The sequence below is a fragment of the Rhagoletis zephyria genome, unplaced genomic scaffold, assembly GCF_001687245.7.
Source record: "Rhagoletis zephyria isolate East Lansing unplaced genomic scaffold, Rhagoletis_zephyria_1.1 Rzeph_scaffold_00550, whole genome shotgun sequence".
In the NCBI taxonomy this organism is placed as follows: Eukaryota; Metazoa; Arthropoda; class Insecta; order Diptera; family Tephritidae; genus Rhagoletis; species Rhagoletis zephyria.
In genome coordinates this window covers 31,356-58,843 of record NW_016157634.1, presented here as the reverse complement: position 1 = coordinate 58,843, position 27,488 = coordinate 31,356, and the positions used below count along the sequence as shown (strand labels likewise).

At 36.1% G+C, this 27,488-nt stretch overlaps 1 protein-coding gene across 1 annotated transcript; it reads right to left on the bottom strand.

Moving 5' to 3' along the window:
* Nucleotides 1-13,466: 13,466 nt before the first annotated feature.
* On the bottom strand, nucleotides 13,467-21,685 carry LOC108360271 (putative leucine-rich repeat-containing protein DDB_G0290503). Its single transcript, XM_017612479.1, has 4 exons — nucleotides 21,416-21,685; nucleotides 15,038-16,083; nucleotides 14,708-14,931; nucleotides 13,467-13,984 (listed from the first exon to the last, which is right to left on the bottom strand). Exons 1-4 carry the CDS (start codon nucleotides 21,683-21,685, stop codon nucleotides 13,467-13,469), a joined length of 2,058 nt encoding a protein of 685 aa, XP_017467968.1.
* Nucleotides 21,686-27,488: the final 5,803 nt, after the last annotated feature.

Sequence of the window (27,488 nt, the reverse complement as noted above, 5' to 3'; positions counted from 1 at the left end):
AAACTTTTGATTAGGAAAACAATATCGCATTTCTCACGCATTGGCATTTCATCAATCCACTGGCTGATGCGCAGCCAAAGCGTCATTGTGAAATTAGTTCTTAAGAAAACAAATGTTAGTTTATAAATAAGAGACAATTGAAATTAAGGGTTGCCTTCTGATAATTGTCCGCGAGATGCGGATTAAGTAAAGAGTCGTTTTTAGTTTTTAAAAACGCTTTCCTCCTAGAGGCAACTAATATCTTTGGGTATGAAAGGAGAAAACCCCAAAGAATATTAAAAGTGGCGAAAGTGCGTATGTAAAAACAAACTGTTTTGGCTAAATAAGGAGAAAATAAAAAGTATTCTCGCCAAAAAAGACGAATAATGCCGAATTAAAAAAGTAATTCTAAAAAAGATGGAATACATTTTTACGGGCAAAAAATAGAAATAATTATTCTCTCTGGAGGAGAAACAATTAAAAAATCTAAAACCGCGTTATCGATTGGTTAATCATAAAAATCCGGTCAATTTAAAAACCCGTGTTTAAAATGAACAGTGATTGTGTGTACTTTAAATAATGCATAGCTTCCAAATTACAAGCAAATGTACCACACAAAATAACAATTTAAATGCGTAAAATTAAATAAACGTCAAAAACAAACCAAGAAAATCAAAAAAGTGCGTGTTCCAAATAATTGAGCCACGACAAGGCAAAGGAAAGCTCAAAGTTTTTAAAGTACTTTCAGACACAGTGAACAAAAGATAATGATTTTCTAACTGATCCTCCAGTTTGTGCGATACCAGCAAGGCATAAACACAAATGAAATCATGAAAAAACACTGAAAAGCAACGAAGTGACAATAACCAACATATCTGGGTGCATTAATATACTACAAATACAATCTGCGATCAGCCAAAGACAACAACAGCAATTTCACATGGAATAGTAACGTCAACAAGGACAACAGCAGCAAAAAATTTGAGAAGAAACAACAAATCTGAATACGAAAGGTTACTTGATATAAAAGATCCAACATAACTGAAGGCTTGTACAGCTAATAACAAAAAATAAAACCCTTTTATAACTCAGCTCAATTCTGCGATTCTGAACTCCAGACTAGAATAGAATAGCATCCTTTCCTAGAAGGGATCACGACTACAAAAATAATAAACATTTCAAATTATTGTGGTGGCCGCTGTGGTGTAGTGATAAGCAGTGCGCGCTTCCACTCCGCAACGCCTGGATTCAAACCCTGGTCAAAGCAACATCGCAAAAAAATATAGAAAAAGGTTTTTTCTTAACAGCGGTCGTCCCTCGGCAGGCAATGGCAAACTTCCGAGTGTATTTCTGCCATTAAAAACAGCTTCTCATAAAAAAATACAATCGCCGTTCGGAGTCGGCGTAAAACTGTAGGTCCCTCCGCTTTGTGTGACAACTTCAAGGCGCACGCCACAAATCGGAGGAGAAGCTCGGCCAAACATTAACATATGTGTAAGCGCCTATCTATTATTATTATAGTGAAAAGAAAAAATCAAAGTAAAAAAGCACTATACTAAAATTATAAATTATAAATTATAATAATAAAAAGCAATGTTTACACAAAACTAAAAGAGAAGACCAGACTTAAAAAATTTTAAATGGGAAATAAGTTAGATAAACCCAAATACGAAAGACTGTATTATTGCGAATACTGTCACGGGGCTCACAAAATAGATAACTACCCATACCTAAACAGAAAACGTTAGAATACGTAAAAAGAAGATATAACAACTTTTTAGTAACAAAGATAGTAAAAAATAAAAATGGAAAACGGCAACGCACATTTAACCGTGGACATAAAGAGCAGAATGTACCATTACGCTAAGGCAGGAAATTGATAGGCTAAGGGCTCAGGTAGATGTTAATACCCCTAGGACTACTGACTATCAATCAGAAACCATTAATGATAACATAGTTTGCCAGGAGTCACTGGACGTTATCAAATCTTTACCTGAATTTCCTGGAAAGATCAACGCGTATGTTAGCTGGAGAGAAGCGGCTCATAACGCAATGAGCTTATACGTAAGGGGAAGTAGGAAATACCTCTCGGCCCTTACAATTTTAAGAAATAAAATCACGCATGACGCTTACGACACGCTAACGAACTATGGTACAGGTTTAAATTTTGATGCCTTAATAGCTCGTCTTGATTTCGCATATTCGTACAAACGTCCTATTCATATAATCGAGCAGGAGCTAAGTGTCCTTCGACAAGGCGCTTGTCTGTTGTCGAGTATTATATCATGGTGAACAAAAAACTGACCTTGTTAACCAATAAGACCATAATGACACATGGCACTAATATAGACATCACAAAGGAATTAAACAAAAAGGATAGAGACCATGCGTTAAGAATTTTCATTACTGGTCTGAATGGGCCATTGAGGGATATAATTTTTTCATTAAACCCGCAAGACTTACCAGACGCTTTAGCCAAGGCTCAAGAGCTAGAGTCGAATAATCAAAGGGCACGTTTTGCCCAAANTTTCATTACTAGTCTGAATGGGCCATTGAGGGATATAATTTTTTCATTAAACCCGCAAGACTTACCAGACGCTTTAGCCAAGGCTCAAGAGCTAGAGTCGAATAATCAAAGGGCACGTTTTGCCCAAAAATTTTTTTTTATTATAAAATAAAAAGTGGGAATAAAAAAGTTGAAAAAAGCATGAATATTAATATTCAATGTGCGAAAAATGAAAATTTAAACCGCTTGTGACATGATAGTCTTAAGGCGCCCGCCGATGGAATTACCGGCAACATAAAACAGTGGTAGTGGTAAGCAGTGCGCACTTCCACTCCGCAACGCCTGGGTTCAAGCCCTGTTCAAAGCAACATCGCAAAAATATAGAAAAAGGTTTTTCTTAACAGCGGTCGTCCCTCGGCAGCAATGGCAAACCTCCGAGTGTATTTCTGCCATGAACAATAGCTTCTCATAAAAATACAATCGCCGTTCGGAGTCGGCGTAAAACTGTAGGTCCGTCCGCTTTGTGTGGCAACATCAAGGCGCACGCCACAAATCAGAGGAGAAGCTCGGCCAAACACTAACATGTGTAAGCGCCTATCTATTATTATTATTATTATATAAAACAAAAAGGTGAAAAACAAAATATGAAAAAAGTTAAAAAGTGCAAAAATGCAGAATATTTAAACCCCTTGGGACAAGAAAGTCCTAAGGTGCCCGCCGTTGTTTTTACCGGCAATATACAAAATGAAGTCAAAAGGTGCAAAAATGCAGGAAATTGAAGCCCCTTGGGACAGGAAAGTCCTAAGGCGCCCGCCGAAGTTTTTACCGGCAATATAAAAAATGAAGTTAAAAGGTGCAAATATGCGGAACATTTTAACCCCTTGGGACAAGAAAGTCCTAAGGCGCCCGCCGAAGTTTTTACCGGCAATATACAAAATGAAGTTAGAAGGTGCAAAAATGCAGAAAATTTAAACCGCTTGGGACAAGAAAGTCCTAAGGCGCCCGCCGAAGTTTTTACCAGCAAAACAAACAAAGAAGTTAAAAAGTGCAAAAGTGCAGAAAATTTAAACCCCGTGGGACAAGAAAGTCCTAAGGCGCCCGCCGAAGTTTTTACCGGCAAAACAAAAAAAGTAGTTAAAAAGTGCAAAAATGCAGAAAATTTAAACCTCTTGGGATAGGAAAATCCTAAGACCCCGCCAAAGTTGATACCGGCAATAATATTATACTAAATAAATATTTTGCTTTGGGACATGAATATCCTAAATCGCTAGTCGACGAATATTCCGGCAATATCGTAGACAATTATTCAATACTGAGTGAAAGAGGCTCAGAATTATCAGCTGAAGATTATAATTTGGATAAAAATCCTGGACATTAAAATGAGGAATTATCAGTGTTAAAAGAAAAGGTAAAAGATAAAATTGAAGAAACTCATTTTAAAATTAATACAAGCTTTGCGTTTAGAACAAACGTAACAGCAGAAATAAGAATGGAAAGTAAGGAACCTATATGGAGCGGACAATATCCATACCCCCTATCCGTGAATTCATTTTGAATAAAGAAATTAACAAGTTGTTAAATGAAGAAATCATAAGGCCTAGTAAAAGTCCTTATAATTCACCAATCTAGGTCGTACCAATAAAAGGAACAAACGATGACGGTTCACCGAAATTTAGAATGGTTATAGACTACAAAAAATTAAATGAACATACTGTTTCCGATCGTAACCCTATCCCGGATACAAACATAATTTTATCAAATTTGGGGAAAGCAAAATATTGCTCAAGTATAGACTTGGAGTCCGGCTTTCACCAAATTTTAATATCAGAAAATTACATAGAGGAAACAGCTTTTTCCATTAATAACGGAAAATACGAATTTTTACGCATGCCTTTTGGTCTAAAAAATGCTCCCAGAATTTTTCAAAGAGCAATGGACGATATACTGCGTGACCACTTAGGAAGAATATGTCACGTTTATATGGATGACATAATAATTTTTTCAGAAAATTTAGAACAATACGTGAAGGATTTAGAAATGATAATTGAAACACTAAGTAAAGCCCACATGAAAATTTCACTTGAAAAACCAAAATTTTACGGACTGAATAGAGTTTCTGGGTTATATTATAGCCCAAAATATTGTCAAAACAGATCCCCATAAAATCGAGGTGATACCGAATTACCCAAGGATCTTATCGCAAATTTGCCTTTGACGAAATATTTATCAGCAGGAAACGGTAGATTTTNTGAAAAAAGTTAAAAAGTGCAAAAATGCAGAATATTTAAACCCCTTGGGACAAGAAAGTCCTAAGGTGCCCGCCGTTGTTTTTACCGGCAATATACAAAATGAAGTCAAAAGGTGCAAAAATGCAGGAAATTGAAGCCCCTTGGGACAGGAAAGTCCTAAGGCGCCCGCCGAAGTTTTTACCGGCAATATAAAAAATGAAGTTAAAAGGTGCAAATATGCGGAACATTTTAACCCCTTGGGACAAGAAAGTCCTAAGGCGCCCGCCGAAGTTTTTACCGGCAATATACAAAATGAAGTTAGAAGGTGCAAAAATGCAGAAAATTTAAACCGCTTGGGACAAGAAAGTCCTAAGGCGCCCGCCGAAGTTTTTACCAGCAAAACAAACAAAGAAGTTAAAAAGTGCAAAAGTGCAGAAAATTTAAACCCCGTGGGACAAGAAAGTCCTAAGGCGCCCGCCGAAGTTTTTACCAGCAAAACAAACAAAGAAGTTAAAAAGTGCAAAAGTGCAGAAAATTTAAACCCCGTGGGACAAGAAAGTCCTAAGGCGCCCGCCGAAGTTTTTACCGGCAAAACAAAAAAAGTAGTTAAAAAGTGCAAAAATGCAGAAAATTTAAACCTCTTGGGATAGGAAAATCCTAAGACCCCGCCAAAGTTGATACCGGCAATAATATTATACTAAATAAATATTTTGCTTTGGGACATGAATATCCTAAATCGCTAGTCGACGAATATTCCGGCAATATCGTAGACAATTATTCAATACTGAGTGAAAGAGGCTCAGAATTATCAGCTGAAGATTATAATTTGGATAAAAATCCTGGACATTAAAATGAGGAATTATCAGTGTTAAAAGAAAAGGTAAAAGATAAAATTGAAGAAACTCATTTTAAAATTAATACAAGCTTTGCGTTTAGAACAAACGTAACAGCAGAAATAAGAATGGAAAGTAAGGAACCTATATGGAGCGGACAATATCCATACCCCCTATCCGTGAATTCATTTTGAATAAAGAAATTAACAAGTTGTTAAATGAAGAAATCATAAGGCCTAGTAAAAGTCCTTATAATTCACCAATCTAGGTCGTACCAATAAAAGGAACAAACGATGACGGTTCACCGAAATTTAGAATGGTTATAGACTACAAAAAATTAAATGAACATACTGTTTCCGATCGTAACCCTATCCCGGATACAAACATAATTTTATCAAATTTGGGGAAAGCAAAATATTGCTCAAGTATAGACTTGGAGTCCGGCTTTCACCAAATTTTAATATCAGAAAATTACATAGAGGAAACAGCTTTTTCCATTAATAACGGAAAATACGAATTTTTACGCATGCCTTTTGGTCTAAAAAATGCTCCCAGAATTTTTCAAAGAGCAATGGACGATATACTGCGTGACCACTTAGGAAGAATATGTCACGTTTATATGGATGACATAATAATTTTTTCAGAAAATTTAGAACAATACGTGAAGGATTTAGAAATGATAATTGAAACACTAAGTAAAGCCCACATGAAAATTTCACTTGAAAAACCAAAATTTTACGGACTGAATAGAGTTTCTGGGTTATATTATAGCCCAAAATATTGTCAAAACAGATCCCCATAAAATCGAGGTGATACCGAATTACCCAAGGATCTTATCGCAAATTTGCCTTTGACGAAATATTTATCAGCAGGAAACGGTAGATTTTCAAAAAACATGTCACAAAAATAAACTATAGAAATAGATGAAAATGGTGTTTCTGCTTTTAACAAACTGAAAAGGCATTTAGCGTCAGAAATGGAGTTGACGCAGCCCGATTATTCAAAACAATTCGTGTTGACTACTGATGCATCTAACGTTGCAATAGGCGCAGTGCTTTCTCAGGAAAATAAAGCAATTACCTTTATGTCTAAAACTCTCGATAAAACGGAAAGAAATTATGCTACAAACGAAGAAGAGTTGTACGCCATTGTATGGGCGTTGAAAAACCTTCGTAACTACCTATATGGGGTAACTAATCTTGAAATTCATATAGATCATCAACGGTTAACATTTTCATTATCAACTCGTAACCCAAATTCCAAAATGAAAAGATGGCACGCGTTTATCGAAGAATTTTCTCCTAAATTTGTGTATCAGCCAGGAAAAACTAATATAGTAGCTGATGCACTATCCCACATTGAATTGAACAATTTGAGCAGCGAATTCGCCAGATTATGAATCGCAACATTCCGCACAAAGTAGCGAAAGCATTCATATCCAAGAAACTAAAAAACTCTTAAACCAGTTTAGGCAGCAAATTATATTATGTAAAAATAGGTTCACTATCCATGAACTAATCGAAACTTTTGGAAACAAAAGACACTTGATCGAATACGACACAGTTGAGAATCTACTCACAATTTTGAAAGAATATATTAGACCTAACTTGGTAACAGCAATACACTGCACAGTAGAGGATTCGCACGAAATACAGCGNCGCTGAAAAAAACATTTCAAAACAAATTTTTGTTCACCAAACTTTTTCCAATGGGTATCATCAATACAGAAGATCAATCGGGTACAATTGAACAGACATACAACAGAGCTCGTCGAAGCTCTAACGAAAATATGAAACAAATAGAAAAGCTATACTATTGGCCAGAAATGAGAAAGAAAATAAAAGAGTACGTGCAAAACTGCATAATATGCAATAAAAATAAATACGATAGGCATCCTAAAACAATCCAATATGTAAAGCTCCAATTCCAAAAGAAGAAGGCGAACAACTTCACATAGACATTTATTATGCCCAAAAGTTGAAATTCATCACGTGTGTAGACGCTTATTCTAAATTTCTAATATTAAAAAACATTGAGGATAAATCTAACATTGAGGAAAAAATTTTGAAACTGCTCCAAACTTTCCCAGATGTAAAACGAATCACATTAGATAACGAACCAAGCTTCACAACACCCCAATTCAAATCATTAATGCAGAGATTAAATATTGAAATTTATTTTTGCGATCCAAGGCACAGTACTACTAATGGACAAATAGAGAGAGTCCATTCCACTATAATCGAAATCGATAGATGCATAAAATAGGAATACAACATAGTGAGCGATGTTTTCCACAATAAAGTAAAACATGAAAATTTACCCAACATCCTCAGGCAAGCGCAGGTAAAAATGCTCACGACTCATAATAAAAATAGAACGGATAAACAGTTTTATCCAGGCCAAATGATTTACGAAAAAGTTATAGGAGAAAGAAATAAACTAAAAACTAAGTATAAAAAGCAACAAGTAAAGGAAAATCTAGGGAATAAGATAATAATTAATAATAGGAATAGAATTGTTCGTAAAGATAACATAAAATCATAATATTTTAGAATGCCATCATGCTACTTTTACTTCTTGGATTACTACTCAGTTTAACAAAAACTGACATCATAGATTACACTCGACAAATTTATATAACAGTGTTCTTTACGACAAAAATAACAACGCTAAATTTGAATTTAATAATGCAGACTGAATCAGAAATTTTAGTAATAGAAACGTTGGTAGGACAATTAAAATAAAATACTTTTAGACAAAAAAGAGGTATAAATGCATTAAGAACACCTTGGAAATGGATAGCAGGAACTCCGGACCATGACGATTTCATCAAAATGAATGACAAATTAGACGAATTAATTTCAAACAATAGTTGCGTTCGATAACAAAATTAGCCAACACCAGCCAACAATCAAAATCAAGAGAGTAAGCGAAAATTCTCTCCCAAAGAGATGAAAAAGCAAAGAAGGAAACGAACAGGCGACTGCCTTCCTCGGGGATGAATATGCTAGGCATGAAATTATTGGTACACACGCCTTCCAAGCACGCAGGGTTGCTTTTAAGAAACAAAAAATAATTAACTCCAAATTGTTTCAAAAAGTATAGTGTAAAACGAAATTTATTGAATAATTCCACATAAAATGGTATACATAAATGACGCATTTTCTAAACGATTTAAATTAAACGCATTTGCGAATTGACAGAAAAGTACTACGGATTGTAAATTTTTGTTAACTATGAGGTGAATGAAAATTTGCAACCCGGCCTGATGGTTTGATTTTATTACTAAGGCGTCTAATAAATTCATGGCTTTTAGTTCTAGAAGAATAAATGTCAGTAAAGACAAGTCTTTTTTGTATAATTTCTGATTTTAATTGCTCAACGTCTTTTGAACTAGAGCAACTGTCAAAAATTTCCAACAGTAAAAAGTCACGAATTGGCACAGCAGAAATGTAAAATTTTCTCGCCATAATAAAAAGTTTTTTCAACATGGAACTTTTCTACTAATTGACATGAAATTACTATCTCAACGCTCGGAGCGCTGCCACTGAGGGCCTTTGCCAACTGATTAAAAAGAGAAAATTTGGAAAGACCAAACAAAAATTTTGAGATTTCTCGTTGTTAATACGAATGCCATAGTTTTTACCTAGCTCGTAGGACTACGCAAAATTTTGACAGCTTGTAAATATGTATACACATAAAGTTGTTGGCGGTAATAAGGAGTCAAAATTAAAATGGAGAAAAGAACAAAAAGCGTAGGTTAGTTGTCAGTTATAAAATAAATCCAATTTATTTGCGAATATTTGTTTATTCTTTTTATTGAAAGGCAACCACTCGGAAAAGCTTGTGTTAATTATATTGATAACAGAACCTGGCAGCTCGCACGTTGTCTAAATTCTCAAGTAACATAAAGTCCACAAAAGAATAAGTACGCCATGTATAAATTTTAACAATACACAAAAATAGAGCTTTCGCACGAGCGTTTGTTTGGTTTTTCAACACCATTTATAATTTTCTTTTAATAAAATCACGATTTGACAAATACTTAAATTTATTTATATAATAATAATACAGCACACAACCCTGAAATCTAAGAAAAAGTCTGAGGAAGGCCATTAAATAGCAGCACACAACCCCGTGCCTTCCTCAGAAGTGAATATAACTACAACAACAACGACTACTACAACAACAACCCAAAGAGGTTGGTTACTGTCTATACTGTGGCCAAAAAGCATATAAATACCAAAACTCGGAAAATGCAATTTTGTTTGTTTACAGAAATTGCAACCATATGTTTTGTGATCATATGTTTTCGTGTTGGATAATTTTTGCTGACTAAAATTTTGCCAGTACAAAATGAACGCTTCTCTTGTATTAAAATGAACGCTTGCTCTCACAATTTTTGTGTGTTGGATAATTTTTTGTCGTTATCGAACGCCATCCAGTAAAAATTTGGAAAAACTATTACAAATTTTTGACTTGTCGAACGCACCTAATAACAAGCAGTTTACAACAAACTCAGAAATTTTTAAAATTATCACACAACTGACTGATACAGTGCAAAATATTAAAGGTGACACATTTGCTAGAAATATAGAGAAGAAACGAAATCAGTTTATTTTGCATGAACTTCAAAACATGATAAATACAATAACTTTTGGAAAATTAGGAATTTAAAACCCAACTATTTTACATTTGACGAACTAAAAAATATCACTTATTATCAACATGGAACTCTATGACAGTTACGGTTAATGGACATTTCAGAGTTTATAATTATACAAAAGAATGACATAATTGTACTTTACATTAAATACACAAAAATAGAATTAACTTGTAAGTTTTATGAAGTAAGGGCTATAGCTCAACTAGATGGTAAGCTTCTAATCAACAGAAATGTAACAAATTCTAAAAGCAAATTTTATAATATTTATAATTGTAAAGTGAAACACATATTGTAAATTAGTAAAAGAAAAATCATGTTTGTCAGAAATTTTAAATAAAAATCAAGGAAAATGTAAAAAATTAAAGAACGGAACAATAAAATTGAAATAGTGAAACAAGGGGCAATACTAATTTCAGGAAAAAATAATGTCGAAAACCTAACACTAGAAGGAACATATTTAATTACTTTTGAAAATCAAACTGGGATAAATAATATCACATATGAAAACACTGAGTCTAAAATTTGGAACTATTTGAAATATAACTATGTAAACAACTTTGAAATATTGGAATATATAGAATCAAGTAACAAGCTGTTAAAACTAGAAAACATAAATATTTTAGGTGAAAAAAATATACGCTTTAAAACCAATTCATTCATTTGGTATATTATCTGTCTGATGAAGAGATGTGGTGATCTCCGAAATAGCTGCTAAGACTTCGACCGCTTAGACTTTGTTGCTTTTTCAATTTTTCCTTATAAACAATCGTGGTACAAAGCTCAATAAAAATATTAAAAAAATAAAATGTCAATAAGCTACAATAACATTGACAAGTACATAATTTAATCTTTGTTTTATACAATGGCACACTTTACTACTTTTTCCTTCAACAGTAGACTAACGATTGGTTTTTGGTAACGGTTTGGCAACCGATCGTGCCCCGGCACTTCAACCAGACGATATCTTCTTTATTTTTCACTCAGCATACATTCACACGTATTCACGCATACATACGTACATATCTGACTTACACAACACCCACAAACACGCATACGTATTCGCGCTACAATTCGCTTTTACTCATGTTGCGCTTCAATATTGGGGAACATGTTTGCGTTAGTGACAGATACGCTGATGGAGTGGAAGGATAATTAAGCCGGATTATGTTTTCAATCACAGGCTGTGGTTACAGGCTCGCATCCGCCGATATTACTTGTAACATGGAGTGTGTGCGTAAAAAATTCAAAACGCAGCCTGAGTATTTTATTTGCATATTATGCCCCACGACCCAATGCCGGGCTTCCTATTCTTATCCTTTTGCCTTCGCCTGTGTATGTCTCACGCACAAGTCTTTGGAGCGGTGTTACAGCTACACATGTATCTACATGAGGGTGAAAAAGTAAAGTCGGAATTTTTATGCTTTTTCCCCCTAGGATTGTTCTATACCAAAAAAAATATATCCCTTTTTTTTATTTTGAAATCAAAAAATATTTAGAGGTCGCTCAAAGCGCCTGTTTAGGCCTTAAGCCTAAATATTTCAAAAAGCTGGTGCTCCGCCTTAATGTCTGTTTTTCTTATACACTCAAATACATATGTGTGTACGTATTAACGGGAAGACTTGGGCCATTAGCAAGTCCTTCCCGCCGGACAACGAACTTTCGTTAACTTTTCCCTTCTATATCGGTGTTTGTCCGGGAGTCTGCAACTAAAGCGATTTAATTTAATCTGTCACTTCTCGTGTGAGTCTACATGGAGCTACCAGCGTTAGCGATATTCAAGTATTAAGGTAATATACTCAATTTATTTATTTATTTATTTATTACGATCTTGGAGATCTAGATAATTTAATAAGGTACAAAGTATTTTTAATGTTTACATATTTGTTTCGATTCTTTAAATTTCTTCGACTTCAATTATCTAATAATCTATAAAATTATTTACTAAAAATTTTTAACTACTTGATAGGTAGCGCTTTACAGTAGCTGTATAATAATTTTTTAAATTTTTTGGTATTATTGCAGTTTCTAATATCAATTGGCAGATCATTATATTCTCTAATTCCATCGTAGTATATACTTTTTTTATCGAATTCGGATCTCACTACCGGCAAGTAAAAGTTGTTATTGTGTCTTGTTTGATAGCTATGGACCTCTCTATTTAGTCTGACACGTTCACTTAGGTAATTCGGCAGGTTTCCCAACTTTATGTTGTGTATAAACTTCAATGTGTAGTAAGTCATGTTCTGTTTTACACTAAGCCAGTTTAAGCTGTCAAGTAAATCTTTAATTGGGGTATCATACCGTTTTCTTAATATGAAACGCATAATTTTGTTTTGCTTAATTTGTAGCCTGGATATTTGCAAATCAGCTAATGCGAATAGAATTGTAGGGCAGTAAATGAAATGCGGCTCGATAATGGATCTATAGACCAGTATTTTGTATTGCTTACTAATATGCTTGCATGATCGAAACATGAACCCTATTTTTTTGGAAATTTTCCCTTCAATGTATTTTAGATGTTCATCCAATTTTAATTTGTCATCTATAATTATTCCCAGATATTTTATTCGGTTTACTCTTTCTATAGGGGTATTTGCTATTTTTAGCGACACATTATCATCTTGAGTCACTCTAGACCCCATTATCATCCATTTTGTCTTTTCTATGTTTATTTTAAGCATATTTTGGCACAACCACTTATATATTGCCTGTAGGTCCGACTGTATTTTTGAGGCTGCCTCATCAATCGTGTTACAGCTTATAGTCAAAAGTGCATCATCAGCGAATAATCTTGTTTTGCAGTATTTGATACAGTTTTTAATATCATTTATGTAAATTATAAAAAGAATTGCTGCAAGCACCGATCCCTGTGGCAATCCTATTTCAATGTCCACTTCGGGGGAAGTCTTACTTCTTATTACAGTTTTCTGTTTTCTTCCACTAAGGTAACTTTTGAACCAGTTAAGCGCTATATTTCTAATGCCAATATTATACAGTTTTTTTATAAGAATATCTCTGTCTACTGTTTCGAACGCTCTTTTTAGGTCGAGGAAAACTGAAATTGTAAATTGTTTCTTCGTTCTACTTTCTTTCCATTCTGCAATTACCAGGTTAAGTGCAGTTTCACACGAGTGTTTTGATCTAAACCCTGACTGCTCATTTATAATAATTTCGTATTTATTTAAGTAATCCAGCAATTGGTTCTTAACTACAGTTTCTATTATTTTCTCATCGCTAGGTAAGGTATTTATGGGTCATATCTCCTCTGGCTTAATTGTTCCCTTTACTTTTTCAACAGGTACAATTACTGAGGTCTTCCAGCAATCTGGAAATACACCAAATTGGAAACTTTCATTAATTACACATGTGTAGGTATAGCCTAAGTACTCCATGCTGTCTTTTAATACACCTTCCGTTACTAATTTTTTTCCTCCGTATTTGTTTTTTAATTTCGTTGTAACTCTCATAAGTTCTTCAACATCTATTTCTTTCAGTTTAAACAAGCTTCTGTTTATCTCCATTTGATTTCCACCTGCTTCGAAGATTTCAATGCTATCTCGGATTCTGCTTATGCTCTCACTAAAGTAACGGTTTAATTCAGTTGCTATTTCATAATCATCTTCAATAAGAGCACCATTTACAGAAATTTTTTGAATTTGTGCTACCTCACTACTCAGATTTATGGCGTCTTTTAGACATTTCCACATTAACTTTTGGTTATTAGTATTTCTTGAGATTTCGTTTTCCATAAATGTTTTCTTTTTTATTTTAACTGCTTTTTTGTAATATCGTTTTATTATAATATAGTTATCCCAATTATTGGTTCTCTCTGCTATTTTAAATTGTTCATATTTCAGCTTATTCAATTCTGTTAGTTCATGGCCGTACCATTTATTAATCAATTTAACTTGAACTCGTTTTTTATATGTTAAAGTGGCCATTACGTCATTGAGGATACTGTTTATTCCTTGGACCTTTAGGCTAACTTCGCAGTTGTTTAGTTCAGCTAAATTGTAAGTTCTAAGGAGATTTACTAAGTGGTCTTTTGTATAGTTATTCCAACACACGCGGTTTTCATAAATTCTCATTTGGTACTTCTTTTGAATTGGTAGTTTGAATGAAATAGTTTCATGATCTGATATTTTATGCGAAGCCAAATTCGATACTTCAACTTCAGTTTTGTTACTAAAGAGTAGATCTATTCTCGTTTGCGTTGTTTCTGTTATTCTTGTATTAAAATTAATTAATTGATACATTGCTAGTGATTCGAACGTCCTAATTAGCTGGCTCGAGTATGTTGTGTGTGTATTGACATTTATATTAAAGTCGCCAATAACGATATTGTTGCCGCTTTCAGAAAAGCAATCTTCCATCACCTCATTAATATGTCTTATAAATTCGGCATCACTGGTGTTTGGTGAGTGATATAACGCACAAATCCGCCACTTAGTTATACATCGTATTGTTTCCAACACAATACACCATATATTATTACCTATGCTCCTATTGAATATAACTTTGAAATCAATTTGCTTATGAATATAGGTTAAGACACCACCGGTGTGACGACTATGCGAGTCGCATCTAATATGATTGAACCCAGCAATCTCCAGTTCCGAGTCATATACATCCTCCGTAGTATGTGTTTCTGCACAAAGTACAATATCTGGATTTTCTTCCTCGATCATTATTTCAACTTCATTTTTGTTAGCTGTGATACTATTTGTATTAAGATATATACATTTTAGTTTATTTTTGTGTTTCTTGAATTTTTCATTATATATTTTTTGTGTGTTTTCTGCATCTTCATTTAGTTGCTAATAACCTAATTTTTGTTTTTTTTATCTCTAGTTTATTATTGTAGCATTGACAGTGCCTGTCAAATGTATCATGATTTATGTCTAAAGCTAGGTTTAATTTTGTGTTCGCTTTTATGCAATTTAGACACTTGTTAATTGGATTTTTTTCACATGTTTTATCGTTGTGTTTTCCGTGGCATTTGTGGCAAGCTTCTTCGTTTTTACAGTCGGCTGATTTATGATTAAATCCTTTGCATTTGTAGCACATTAGTACATTAATAGCATCGAAGACTTTACATCTATCCCACCCGACATTTATTCGCTCTGCGGCAAGAATTTTTGTAAAATCCTCTTTATCTATTTCGATGATTGCATTATACACCTTTATGTTGCCTCGATTTCTTTCAAACTGCTTCAATACTTTTAATGAGCCTTGGATCAGGTTATTATTTTGCTTCCTTATTGATTCTATTAAATCGCTATTTTCGTATTTAAAATTCATTCCTGCAATTAAGAAGCTTGGACGAATTGAATTTGGCACTTTTATTTCATATTCTTTGCCAATGTTTTTTTCAATGGCATCTTTGATTTTTTCGCGTTCATCATTATTTTGACTATGAATCACCATTACACCATTATTTTTTGATAAAATTTTCGAAATATTCAAATTTTTGGGATCAACTTTGCTGTTCAGATCTGTTTTCGTTTTTTCAACCGCTTGCTTTACTTTGGGTTTCACAATTATTGCAACATCGTTTTTTAACTCTGGCAATGCCTTTTTCTTTATATTGTTTTTAATAGTTTCTGCATATGACATTTGTATTTCATTAGTGTTGTTGTTCAGCTTTTTGATTTCACTATGTACCTTTTCGTTGTCTTTGCCGATTGTTTCAGTTTTGTTTTTTACTTCTTCAACCATTTCATATAAGTTTTTTACTTCTCCAATTTTTTTTTCAAATAATTTCTGAGATTTTTCCATCATTGCAACACGTTGTGTATACCGCGTTTCAACTGCTTCCAATAATGACTTTATCTCATTTTGACTTTTTTTCATAGTTTCTTCGAATTCGCTCTTGTATTCGTTTAATATAGAGTTATTTTTTTTTACACTCATCTGCATATCTTGTAGCACCAGGTCGACGTTTTGTATGTATGTTATACATTCGTCACACATAAATCGTATCAAGTTGTTTTTCTCACCAATAATTTTTGCGCTATATTTATCAACTCCTGAACATTGTAGGCTCTCATGGTACACTTTACCACACACTCCTTCACATGCTATACCACTTTCCCCTCTTATTGTGGAATTGCATTTTGCACACACACCCATTTTTGCCGTTTATTTATCTGTGTATATGATCTATGTTTATATTTTGTATAAATGTGAAAAACTTATTTTCAATATAAAATAGTTAGTTTTGGAATTTTGTTCACTTTATTTGTAATTAATAAAACATAAATTCGCTTATTGAGTCTCTATCTCGCATATTTAGCGATTTTTAACACTTGGCTATGGTCGCTTTGCCATTTTTGCAATACAAAGTTTTCCGAGCAGAGCCAAACACGTCTAAACACCTCAGTCCTTCGTAAACTAGTCCCCACAGATTGACCAATATCTTCGTTATTACTCAAATTTTTGCACGTCAAAAATGCACTAAATCACCAGTTTCCACTTTTAAAACACTACTAAAACGTTTCCGGTTATTATTTTATGCAAACCAAATCATTTATTCACTTTTATTTTATATATTTCGTTAATAAAACAGAGTAAACAAACTTTGCGCCTGCTAAAATTATTATAACCTCAAATCGCTCAATTGTATAAAAATAAAATTTTACCAAATATATGACTTAATTAACTATTATTAAACCACGGCCTTATATTTTTCTTTTATTTCCTTTAAATAAAAATCTCAGTGCATCCGAGCACCTCCGAAAGCACATGCATTTTGACATGGTCCCATCGAAGCCGAGCGATATATGACCAACGACCTGCATATTGATATTAATTACAGTCCACAACCACAGCGTACACAGGGAATTATTGTCCAGAAATCACTTTTGCCACAACGTTTTCCGCAACAGCAATCGGTCAAGCCACAGAGATCTAGCGACAACTCAACCACACTTAGCTTACTTGCCACAACACCTGCTACATTTGCCAGGACACCAGCGAGCATACTACACTACAACCACCAAACACCAATCACTTTTAATTCAAGGTCAGTGTTGCCAGAACTTTTTGGGCCGACCGGCTAAATTGGCAAAAAAAAACGGCTAAAAACGGCTAAAATGTTTTAGTGAAATTTCACATAGACCCTGGCAAAAAACGGCTAAAATGTTTTAGTGAAAATTCACATGCTTTATTTAAATAAATTGCAAGAAACGAAAGACTAGTTAACACCATTAATTTATATCGAGTGTATATTCCTCATTATAAAAATGAATCACTATTGTATATATCACCTGAATTCATTAATTTTAAGAGATCGTCATCTACAGTAAAATTATGGCAGCATTTTTCTTCACGTTTTAAACCGTATCTTATATATAAAATAGCGTTTAACGTTTTAACGCACATTGGATTTCTTTGCTTAGTTTTTTTTATATTCATTGAACTAAATATTCGCTCAATTTCTGCATTACTTATAGGCAAAACAAGAAAACTAAAAACTAGGTTGCAAAGGTCAGCAAAAGGGTTTTCTCCTAGGGCATTTCGAAATTGATAAACTTCGGCCCAAAATTTTACAGTTGAGTCTAAATTACTCCAGGTATGTAACGTTAACCGTTGCCATTGCATCTCTATGGATGTTATTTCGTCGGCATTATATTTGGGTTTTTGTTGCTGTAGTTGAACAAATACTTTTGGTTTAATTACTCTTAATGCATTTCCAACCGAAAAAAGTCAATTTTTTTTAGTGTGGCAATATTTGTAGGGAGGCGTTGGCGTAATTCCTTTATTAAAGTGATAATAAAATAGCGACCATTTTCTCGAATTATTTTCTCGGCTTCGTGGTCAAAAGCGTTTGTGCTTACTTTTGTTTTTAAATACTCTTCAAAACTGTGATAAAACTGAGGAAATGGAGCAAGGTATGGTTCCAACGGGGAGCATATAGGATCAAATGTGTCCGCGCTAATAACCACTAGGGAGCATAGATGCGAAAGTAAAACATTGAGTTCATTAAAAATCTTCATTGGGTCTGCATTATTGCTTTCGAACAACTTGTTTACTTTTTGCACCTGAAAATTAGGCAAATAGTAAAATCGGCTAAAAACGGCTAACTTTTTTTTACAAACCGGCTAACAAATCGGCTGCCGGCTAGATCAAATTTTCTCCGGCTAGTTGCTATCAAAACCGGCTAAATATAGCCGGAAAACGGCTAAAATGGCAACGCTGTTCAAGGTACGTGGTTATAATTTCAATTGCACTTGTTAGAAATTTGCCATAAAAACGTTTTAAATTCAATGCGCGTGCGCAAACGAGAATCTCGCGAGTGTTTAAAGTAAAAATATACAATTGGAGCATTTAAATTTGAAACCACACTGTCATTAATTGAGGTTAGTCTGTCCATCCGCAAGTGACCACAATTAGGTGTTCTTGCAACATTAACATATACACACACAGTGTCACACAGTACTCGTTGGTTTGCTACACATTTTTTAGAGTCTCGGTTCAAATTGCGTCCGCGATCGGTAACCAAAAATAAGTGCACCTTGCGTCCACTCGTATATATATACTCGCAACAGTGATCCGTATCACATAATATTGTTAGTGAAGAATCTCGATTTGGTTTAAATTCACAGTCCATAATTCATAATCTTCGTTTTTCTGATCGTTTTTTCATTGTCCCTCTTAGTTGGGTTACATTCTTTTGTATATTTGCGAACACTGTCACTGTTTCGAGGATACATAACCTCTAAATTTTGTTATTTGCATTGAACCAATTGTAGATTTTCACTAAATCACTACACATAAGCGATTCAACTCCGTAACATATTGCATATTTTGTATATTAAAATTTGTTGCGTACGTTGGACACATCACGATTTTACCACGTTTATTATTAACACCTTGCACAGCTTATCAAAGCGCGGAGATATTAGTCTGCACAGTTGGGTGTCGAGTCGTTAGTAAACAATAATTATAAAAGAAAAAGGTTTAAATTTTAATAAAGTGTCGAATATATTTCGCAATACAAACTATTTTAAATTTTATTGATTGTGTTGGTTCTTTTCTGGCGAATAAAAGCGATATCAATTATTCGCTTAAGTGGCAACTTTACGATTATGCTTGAAACCTCGAGGGATTTCCCAAATATCCTTCGAATCGTATATCTGGATTGTTAAATGAATGCTAACGATGACCAAATTGTAGTACAATTAACTTTATTGTACAACAAACAATTTACAATACTCGCTAATACACTAAAAATGCTGTACAATACTTGTTAAAGCAATAATAACACTTTACTAAACTTGTTAACACAATTAAACTCATTGCTTGCTTATTCGCAACTCACTTCTCTGCTCACTTTACTTGTAGCTTGCTGACTTGTAATTAACTCACTTCGCTGTGGCGGCGCCCTTATATACCTGCGCTCGCACTTATGGCAACTGAACGGTGAAGCCTTTCTTCGGCTGCGGCATGTGCAACAGCACCAAATCGCCTTCCTGTAGCTCCTCTCGGCTCGATGCGTTACTGGACATTGCTTCCAGCTTATCTCCGGTGGTGCACCATCTCTGCCGGCCACTTGTGGTGACCAGACCATGTCTCCTCTCGTGGGCACCCTTTTCGCCAGATCTATGCCGCATCCTCTGTCCACGACATCCAGGCTCCTGCCTTCGTGCCTTTAGCACATCTTGGAAAATCCGGTTCCCCACGCGGAAACTTGCCCAGTGTTTCCGCATCTCGCTTTTTCGCCGACGTCAACCTCATTGACCGGACATGTATAACCTCATCCTTGACTTCCAGCTTAACTCCGGCGTATCACCATTGAAACGTGGTTTAGCGGCTTTCCTCCTGCCGGAAACACTGCCTGGGTTGCCCTGACAACTTCTTTGTTGCGACGTCTTCTTCACTAAGCTGGCGGAACCGTCACGCTTTTCCTGTATCGGTGAACCACTTCCTTCTCCACACGAAACCATTTCGTCTCCATCACAGTCAACCTCTGCCCAACTAACCACTTCCGTTTCTGGTGGAATTTTCGACACTTCCTCTAAGACTAACCGTCTGCTGCAGCACTGGCTGTCGTAACCAACCCTAAGTGGCACTTTCCTGTGACGATCTGTCAGGATCATTCTCTGGGGGTCAATCTTCATGCCTTGGCCAAGTAAGCCGATGATGACTTCATCCACAATGTCTGCCACTATAAACTTAGTGTTCGAGGCCACACCGTCGATTATTACCTCGCATGGTACTTCTCCTAACACTTGGGTGCATTCACCAGTTGCAGTATGCAGCTTTGCTCCAGGTAGTGGCTTCACATAAAAAGTGGCCAAATCCGGTCGAATAATGGAACGTGTCGTTCCAGTATCCACTGTGAGTATTCTCTTCTGCCCATTCACACATCCACCAACAGCTGCATGCTTTCCGGCCAATTTGTGAGACGGAGATTATGGGGCATTCAATTGCGGGAGCCAGCGCGCGCCCTTGCTGCTGGATCGTTTTAGTTTAACGACTGATTAGAGTTGGATTCGTCTCCTTCAGTCCTGCGTTTGCCTCCTGCTGAATTGTTGAGCGCACTGGAACTTGCGCTGCAATCGCGGGCGAAGTGGCCTGGCTTTCCACATTTAAAACGTTTGCCAGAGCCATGCTTTTTCTCGCCCAGCAGTTGGATTAGCTTATTCAGCATTTCCTTTGTCTCGTCCGGTGTCTCCACTTCCACGCGATGTGCTTTGTAGGCTGGTCTACTTAGGAGCGCCGCCGTTTCACGTGTCTGAGCATACGAGACAGTTTCAGCAAATGTTGGCTTGGGATTCGCGTACGTCTCTCGCTTGGTATACACGTACCGCATTCCGTTGATGAACCTCTAGATTTTTACTATTTTGAGGTGCTCACCAGATGCATCTCCAATTGCCAAATGAGCCAACTTTTCAATCTTGAAGGTGAATTCCTGTAGAGTCTCGTTGGATTTCTGGCAGCGATTCTCCAGCTCCATCTGGTAAATCTGTCTCCTGTGCTCGCTACCATAACGTCTTTCCGCTCCACCCATTAACGCATCCTAACTGTTCCTTTCACAATCAGGAATAGTCTGCGAGATTTCCGCTGCAGGTCCTTTTAATGCAACGAACAGTGCAGCGGATTTATCCTCCATGCTCCAGTGATTTGCTGTAGCTGTCTTCTCAAACTGGAGCTTAAAGACCTGGAAAGGAATAGTGCCATCAAAGGATGGAGTCTTTACCTTGGGAGCGTTCGTCCAATTAGCTGGACGATTCAACTGCAAACCCCGGAGACGATCTTCAAGCTCATCCACCTTAGCTTCGACTTTGTCCTGTTTTTCTTTAATAAGCGCTTCGAATTTATCTTCCCGTTCCTCGATTTTATCCTTTCTCTCTCTGAGTTCCGAGTAATTTTTGAATAAATTGTCTTGTGGCTGAGTACTCTTTTCATATAGCTGCGATGATATGCGTGTGTCCTTCACTTGCAGCTGAGATGAAATCTGTGATGACATGTGTGGAGACTTTTGCTGTTTTTCAACCTTCCCGGATGTCTGCTGCACTTCCTTCGACGAACAAGCGGCCTCATCATTCTGTCCACCCTTTGCGGATGCATCGTCGAGTTTACCCTGGAAGTCGTATTTGTCCACGTCGATGCCTTCTGCTTCCATAGCCTCTAGCAGCCGTGATAGTAACTCCACTTTTCTTCCGGAAGTTGCTAAATTTCGCTTCTCCAACTCCTGTTTGAGTTCCTCAAACTTTAAGTCCTGAATTTTTGCCATTTTCAAAAGTTTATCCTTCGGGATTGATTTAACAATCCCACTTCTGACACCAATTGTTACGATTATCCTTGAAACCTCGAGGGATTTCCCAAATTATCTTCGGTTCGTATCTCTGGATTATTAAATAAATGCTAACGATGACCAAGTTGTAGTACAATTAACTTTATTGTACAACAAACAATTTACAATTCTCGCTAATACACTAAAACGCTGCACAATACTTGTTAAAGCAATAATAACACTTTACTAAACTTGTTAACACAATTAAACTCATTGCTTGCTTATTCGCAACTCACTTCTCTGCTCACTTTACTTGTAGCTTGCTGACTTGTAATTAACTCACTTGGCTGTGGCGGCGCCCTTATAAACTTGCGCTCGCACTTATGGCAACTCTAGAACGTTCTGAAATTTATCGCTCATTCTCTATCTCTCGCTGTTCGCAGTGTTCATCCAACTTGACTTTTCTCTTCGTGGAACATTCTACGTCATTCCTCGAACATTCTGCCTATTTCTCGTTGTTCGCTTCGCGTTGCCGCAGTATTCGCCACAATACAACCTATAATCTTCGATAAGATTACGCGTGTAACATCATATAATTCTATCTGCGAATTTAATTAATACTTCGTTCAGGGTAAATACCTTTAACAATGAAATTGTATATTCTTTTGGCAGAAGCTGTAACAGAGTTCGAATCTCATTACAAAGGCATACCCGCAGCAGAACAAAACAAACATGGTCTTGCTATTCAGCTAGACGAATTAAAAGCTTTGTGGGGAAAAACCAAGTCAGCTTACGATAAGCTTATCAATGAGGGATTACCTAATGATGATACAGAGGCCATAAAAAAGAAGAATAGATTTCCTTTCAAAGCTATGTCAGGTGCATGTCTGCTATTGTTTCTCAGGTTGAAATACTAACCAAAGCGAACAAAGATGTAGAGGATCAGTCCGTCCGGGAACACAATATCCACCTGCCACCGTGCGATACAGATGTGTTCAAGGGCGACTATTTTTCATGGCCATCTTTCCGAGATATGTTCACGACCATCTACATCTTGAACAAGCGCCCCACCCGAGTTGAGAAACTAGTTCACCTCAATAATAAAACCCAAGGGGAGGCAACAGACATAGTGCGAAAGTGCCCACTTACCCATGAAGGCTTTTCGACAGCCTGGAAAAACCTGTGTCAGCGATACGACAACAAACTTATCTTAGTTAAAACTATGTTCACATATCAATATTATCCCAATCAAAGCCCGTTTTTTAATCACCCCGTTTACATAGGCAAATCTCAGATTATTAGCCGTCAAATTTGTTGTGGTTGTTATTCTCACATCTCAAGGAAAAGTTATGTTTCTTCTCTGTGCCACCGTGATCACGTTTTTATGCTATAATAAGCAATATAAATATATTTTAACTTAACATTTTATTAAAAATACCTTTACAAACCTCTTTTCATTGATAGCGTACATTTTTGTTTACTTTTACATTTGGCATTTCTCCTCTTTTTTGGAAAAACAATCGATAAAACTAGGTGGACACCGAAAAGTTATCGGTTTAATCTGAGATTATTTTATAATTACAGATTAACAAGGGACGAATTTTATATGGCTAATCTCTTGTTATAATTACAGATTAGGGTGTTAAGCTCGAAAATGAGGATAATCTACTTANTACATGTGAACCTAGTATTACACACAATTAAAAGTTGTATCTAGCTTAAAGACAGTGGGATCTGAGAGTGGTAGCTCAATAAAAAACCTACGGAGCGAGATTAATAATTGTTTATCGTCCCTAAAAAGTCATCAAACTAACATCTCTAACTGGGACACAATTATTATATATTTGTGTTCAACGAAGCTTCCATAAAGTACACTGGCTCTATGGGAACAGACCATGGACCAGAAAACGGACATTCCAAAGTGGTAGGATATGGACAGGTTCCTATCCAATAGATTCCAAACTTTGGAAACTCTAGCGGGACTAAAGGGTACAACAGCGGCGAAAGCTCCAAGGCACCGGCGCGCACGGCACCACCAGGAGTCTAACACTAAAATGCTACGAGCCTTTCAGGCAAGCGTAAACAAGTTCACCTGCCTAATATGCCAAACTAATGAGCACAAGTTACGCAGCTGTTCACAATTCCGCAACAAAACACCAGCTGATAGAATCGATTTTTTGGAAAGCAAAAAAATGGTTCCTGAATTGTCTTAGTACTGTACATTAGGCTGGGTCGATTTTGTATGGGGGAAAATAAAAGTTATTTGACCGCATTGTAATAGTAATATTATGATGTCTTAGGTATAAACCAATTGTTAATGGCCAAAAAAAATTTATTTAAAACTTATCTTTAGCCCGCGCAAACGAATCAAAGTGTATGAATTTTGAGAATGAAACTTTGGCTTGTAATATCTATGGAATGCGTTATTGTTATAAACTGGGAGATATACAAAATTAAGGGTTATTAAATTTAGTACCTCACGTTCATTTACCATTTTTCAATAAGTCTAACAGTTTTTAAGATATTAAGATAAAACTTACAAAAGCTATAATTTTCCCTTATAAATTTTCAATACTTCAGCAACCAGGTGAAAAATACAAAAAAGTGAGACGAGATTTATTTCAATCGTTTTAATGATCTCGTATGTTTATATAATATTAAAAGGACCATGGTCTTGGTCACGCCGATTTGGTCAGTTTTCAAGATCGTGGTGAATGAAGTCAAACATGTATTGTCAAAGATTAGGAATCATTTGATAAGTTAATAGTAGTTTCCAGCATATAAGTATTTGCACACATTAACATAATACAATTAGGGTAAGTCCATTTATGCAGTATTGCAAAATGGTGCGGAATGGTTTCATTAGACACCGAAGAAGCACATTTTTCTAAATTTGCCGTTATATGAAAGTAGGGGACGTGCATTAAGTGTTAAGATATACATAAATATTTTAGTTAAAAAATAAATGTAATAGTCTTTAACATATCCTGGGAGATCCTTATGCAACTAAAGCGATTTAATTTAATCTGTCACTTCTCGTTTGAGTCTACATGGAGCTACCAGCGTCAGCGATATTCAAGTATTAAGGTAATATACTCAATTGTATAAAAATAAAATTTTACCAAATATATGACTTAATTAACTATTCTTAAACCACGGCCTTATATTTTTCTTTTATTTCCTTTAAATAAAAACCTCAGTGCATCCGAGCACCTCCGGAAGCACATGCATTTTGACATGGTCCCATCGAAGGCGAGCGATATATGACCAACGACCTGCATATTGATATTAATTACAGTCCACAACCACAGCGTACACAGGGAATTATTGTCCAGAAATCACTTTTGCCACAACGTTTTCCGCAACAGCAATCGGTCAAGCCACAGAGATCTAGCAACAACTCAACCACACTCAGCTTACTTGCCACAACACCTGCTACATTTGCCAGAACACCAGCGAGCGTACTACACTACAACCACCAAACACCAATCACTTTTAATTCAAGGTACGTGGTTATAATTTCAATTGCACTTGTTAGAAAATTGCCCTAAAAACGTTTTAAATTCAATGCGCGTGCGCAAACGAGAATCTCGCGAGTATTTAAATTAAAAATATACAATTGGAGCATTTAAATTTGAAACCACACTGTCGTTAATTGAGGTTAGTCTGTCCATCCGCAAGTGACCACAATTAGGTGTTCTTGCAACATTAACATATACACACACAGTGTCACACAGTACTCGTTGGTTTGCTACACATTTGTTAGAGTCTCGGTTCAAATTGCGTCCGCGATCGGTAACCAAAAATAAGTGCACCTTGCGTCCACTCGTATATATATACTCGCAACAGTGATCCGTATGACATAATATTGTTAGTGAAGAATCTCGATTTGGTTTAAATTCACAGTCCATAATTCATAATCTTCGTTTTTCTGATCGTTTTTTCATTGCCCCTCTTAGTTGGGTTACATTCTTTTGTATATTTGCGAACACTGTCACTGTTTCGAGGATACATAACCTCTAAATTTTGTTATTTGCATTGAACCAATTGTAGATTTTCACTAAATCACTACACATAAGCGATTCAACTCCGTATAATATTGCATATTTTGTATATTAAAATTTGTTGCGTACGTTGCACACATCACGATTTTACCACGTTTATTATTAACACCTTGCACAGCTTATCAAAGCGCGTAGATATTAGACTGCACAGTTGGGTGGCGAGTCGTTAGTAAACAATAATTATAAAAGAAAAAGGTTTAAATTTTAATAAAGTGTCGAATATATTTCGCAATACAAACTATTTTAAATTTTATTGATTGTGTTGGTTCTTTTCTGGCGAATAAAAGCGATATCAATTATTCGCTTAAGTGGCAACTTTCGGTAAACAGGGCCGGTAATTTCCTGCGGGCATACATATTGTTACGATTATGCTTGAAACCTCGAGGGATTTCCCAAATATCCTTCGAATCGTATATCTGGATTGTTAAATGAATGCTAACGTTGACCAAATTGTAGTACAATTAACTTTATTGTACAACAAACAATTTACAATACTCGCTAATACACTAAAAATGATGTACAATACTTGTTAAAGCAATAATAACACTTTACTAAACTTGTTAACACAATTAAACTCATTGCTTGCTTATTCGCAACTCACTTCTCTGCTCACTTTACTTGTAGCTTGCTGACTTGTAATTAACTCACTTCGCTGTGGCGGCGCCCTTATATACCTGCGCTCGCACTTATGGCAACTGAACGGTGAAGCCTTTCTTCGGCTGCGGCATGTGCAACAGCACCAAATCGCCTTCCTGTAGCTCCTCTCGGCTCGATGCGTTACTGGACATTGCTTCCAGCTTATCTCCGGTGGTGCACCATCTCACATGGTCGTGCTTCTGCCGGCCACTGGTGGTGACCAGACCATGTCTCCTCTCGTGGGCACCCTTTTCGCCAGATCTATGCCGCATCTTCTATCCATGACACCCAGGCTCCTGCCTTCGTGCCTTTAGCACATCTTGGAAAATCCGGTTCCCCACGCGGAAATTTGCCCAGTGTTTCCGCATCTCGCTTTTTCGCCGACGTCAACCTCATTGACCGGACATGTATAACCTCATCCTTGACTTCCAGCTTAACTGCTCGCCTTTGCCGACCACCTTTTTCGGGACACTTCAAAGCGCACCTATTGCTTCCAAGCCGCTTCCATTTACGGCCACCGGCGTATCACCATTGAAACGTGGTTTAGCGGCTTTCCTCCTGCCGGAAACACTGCCTGGGTTGCCATCACAACTTCTTTGTTGCGACCTCTTCTTCACTAAGCTGGCGGAACCGTTACGCTTTTCCTGTATCGGTGAACCACTTCCTTCTCCACACGAAACCATTTCGTCTCCATCACAGTCAACCTCTGCCCAACTAATGGTGTTCTTACACGATATGTATTTGCATATGTACATGCCACTTTTTACATATTGAAATATCAACATATCGTATAAAGGCAAATTAGATTTGTCTCTGTACAAAGAAGATGCACGTAC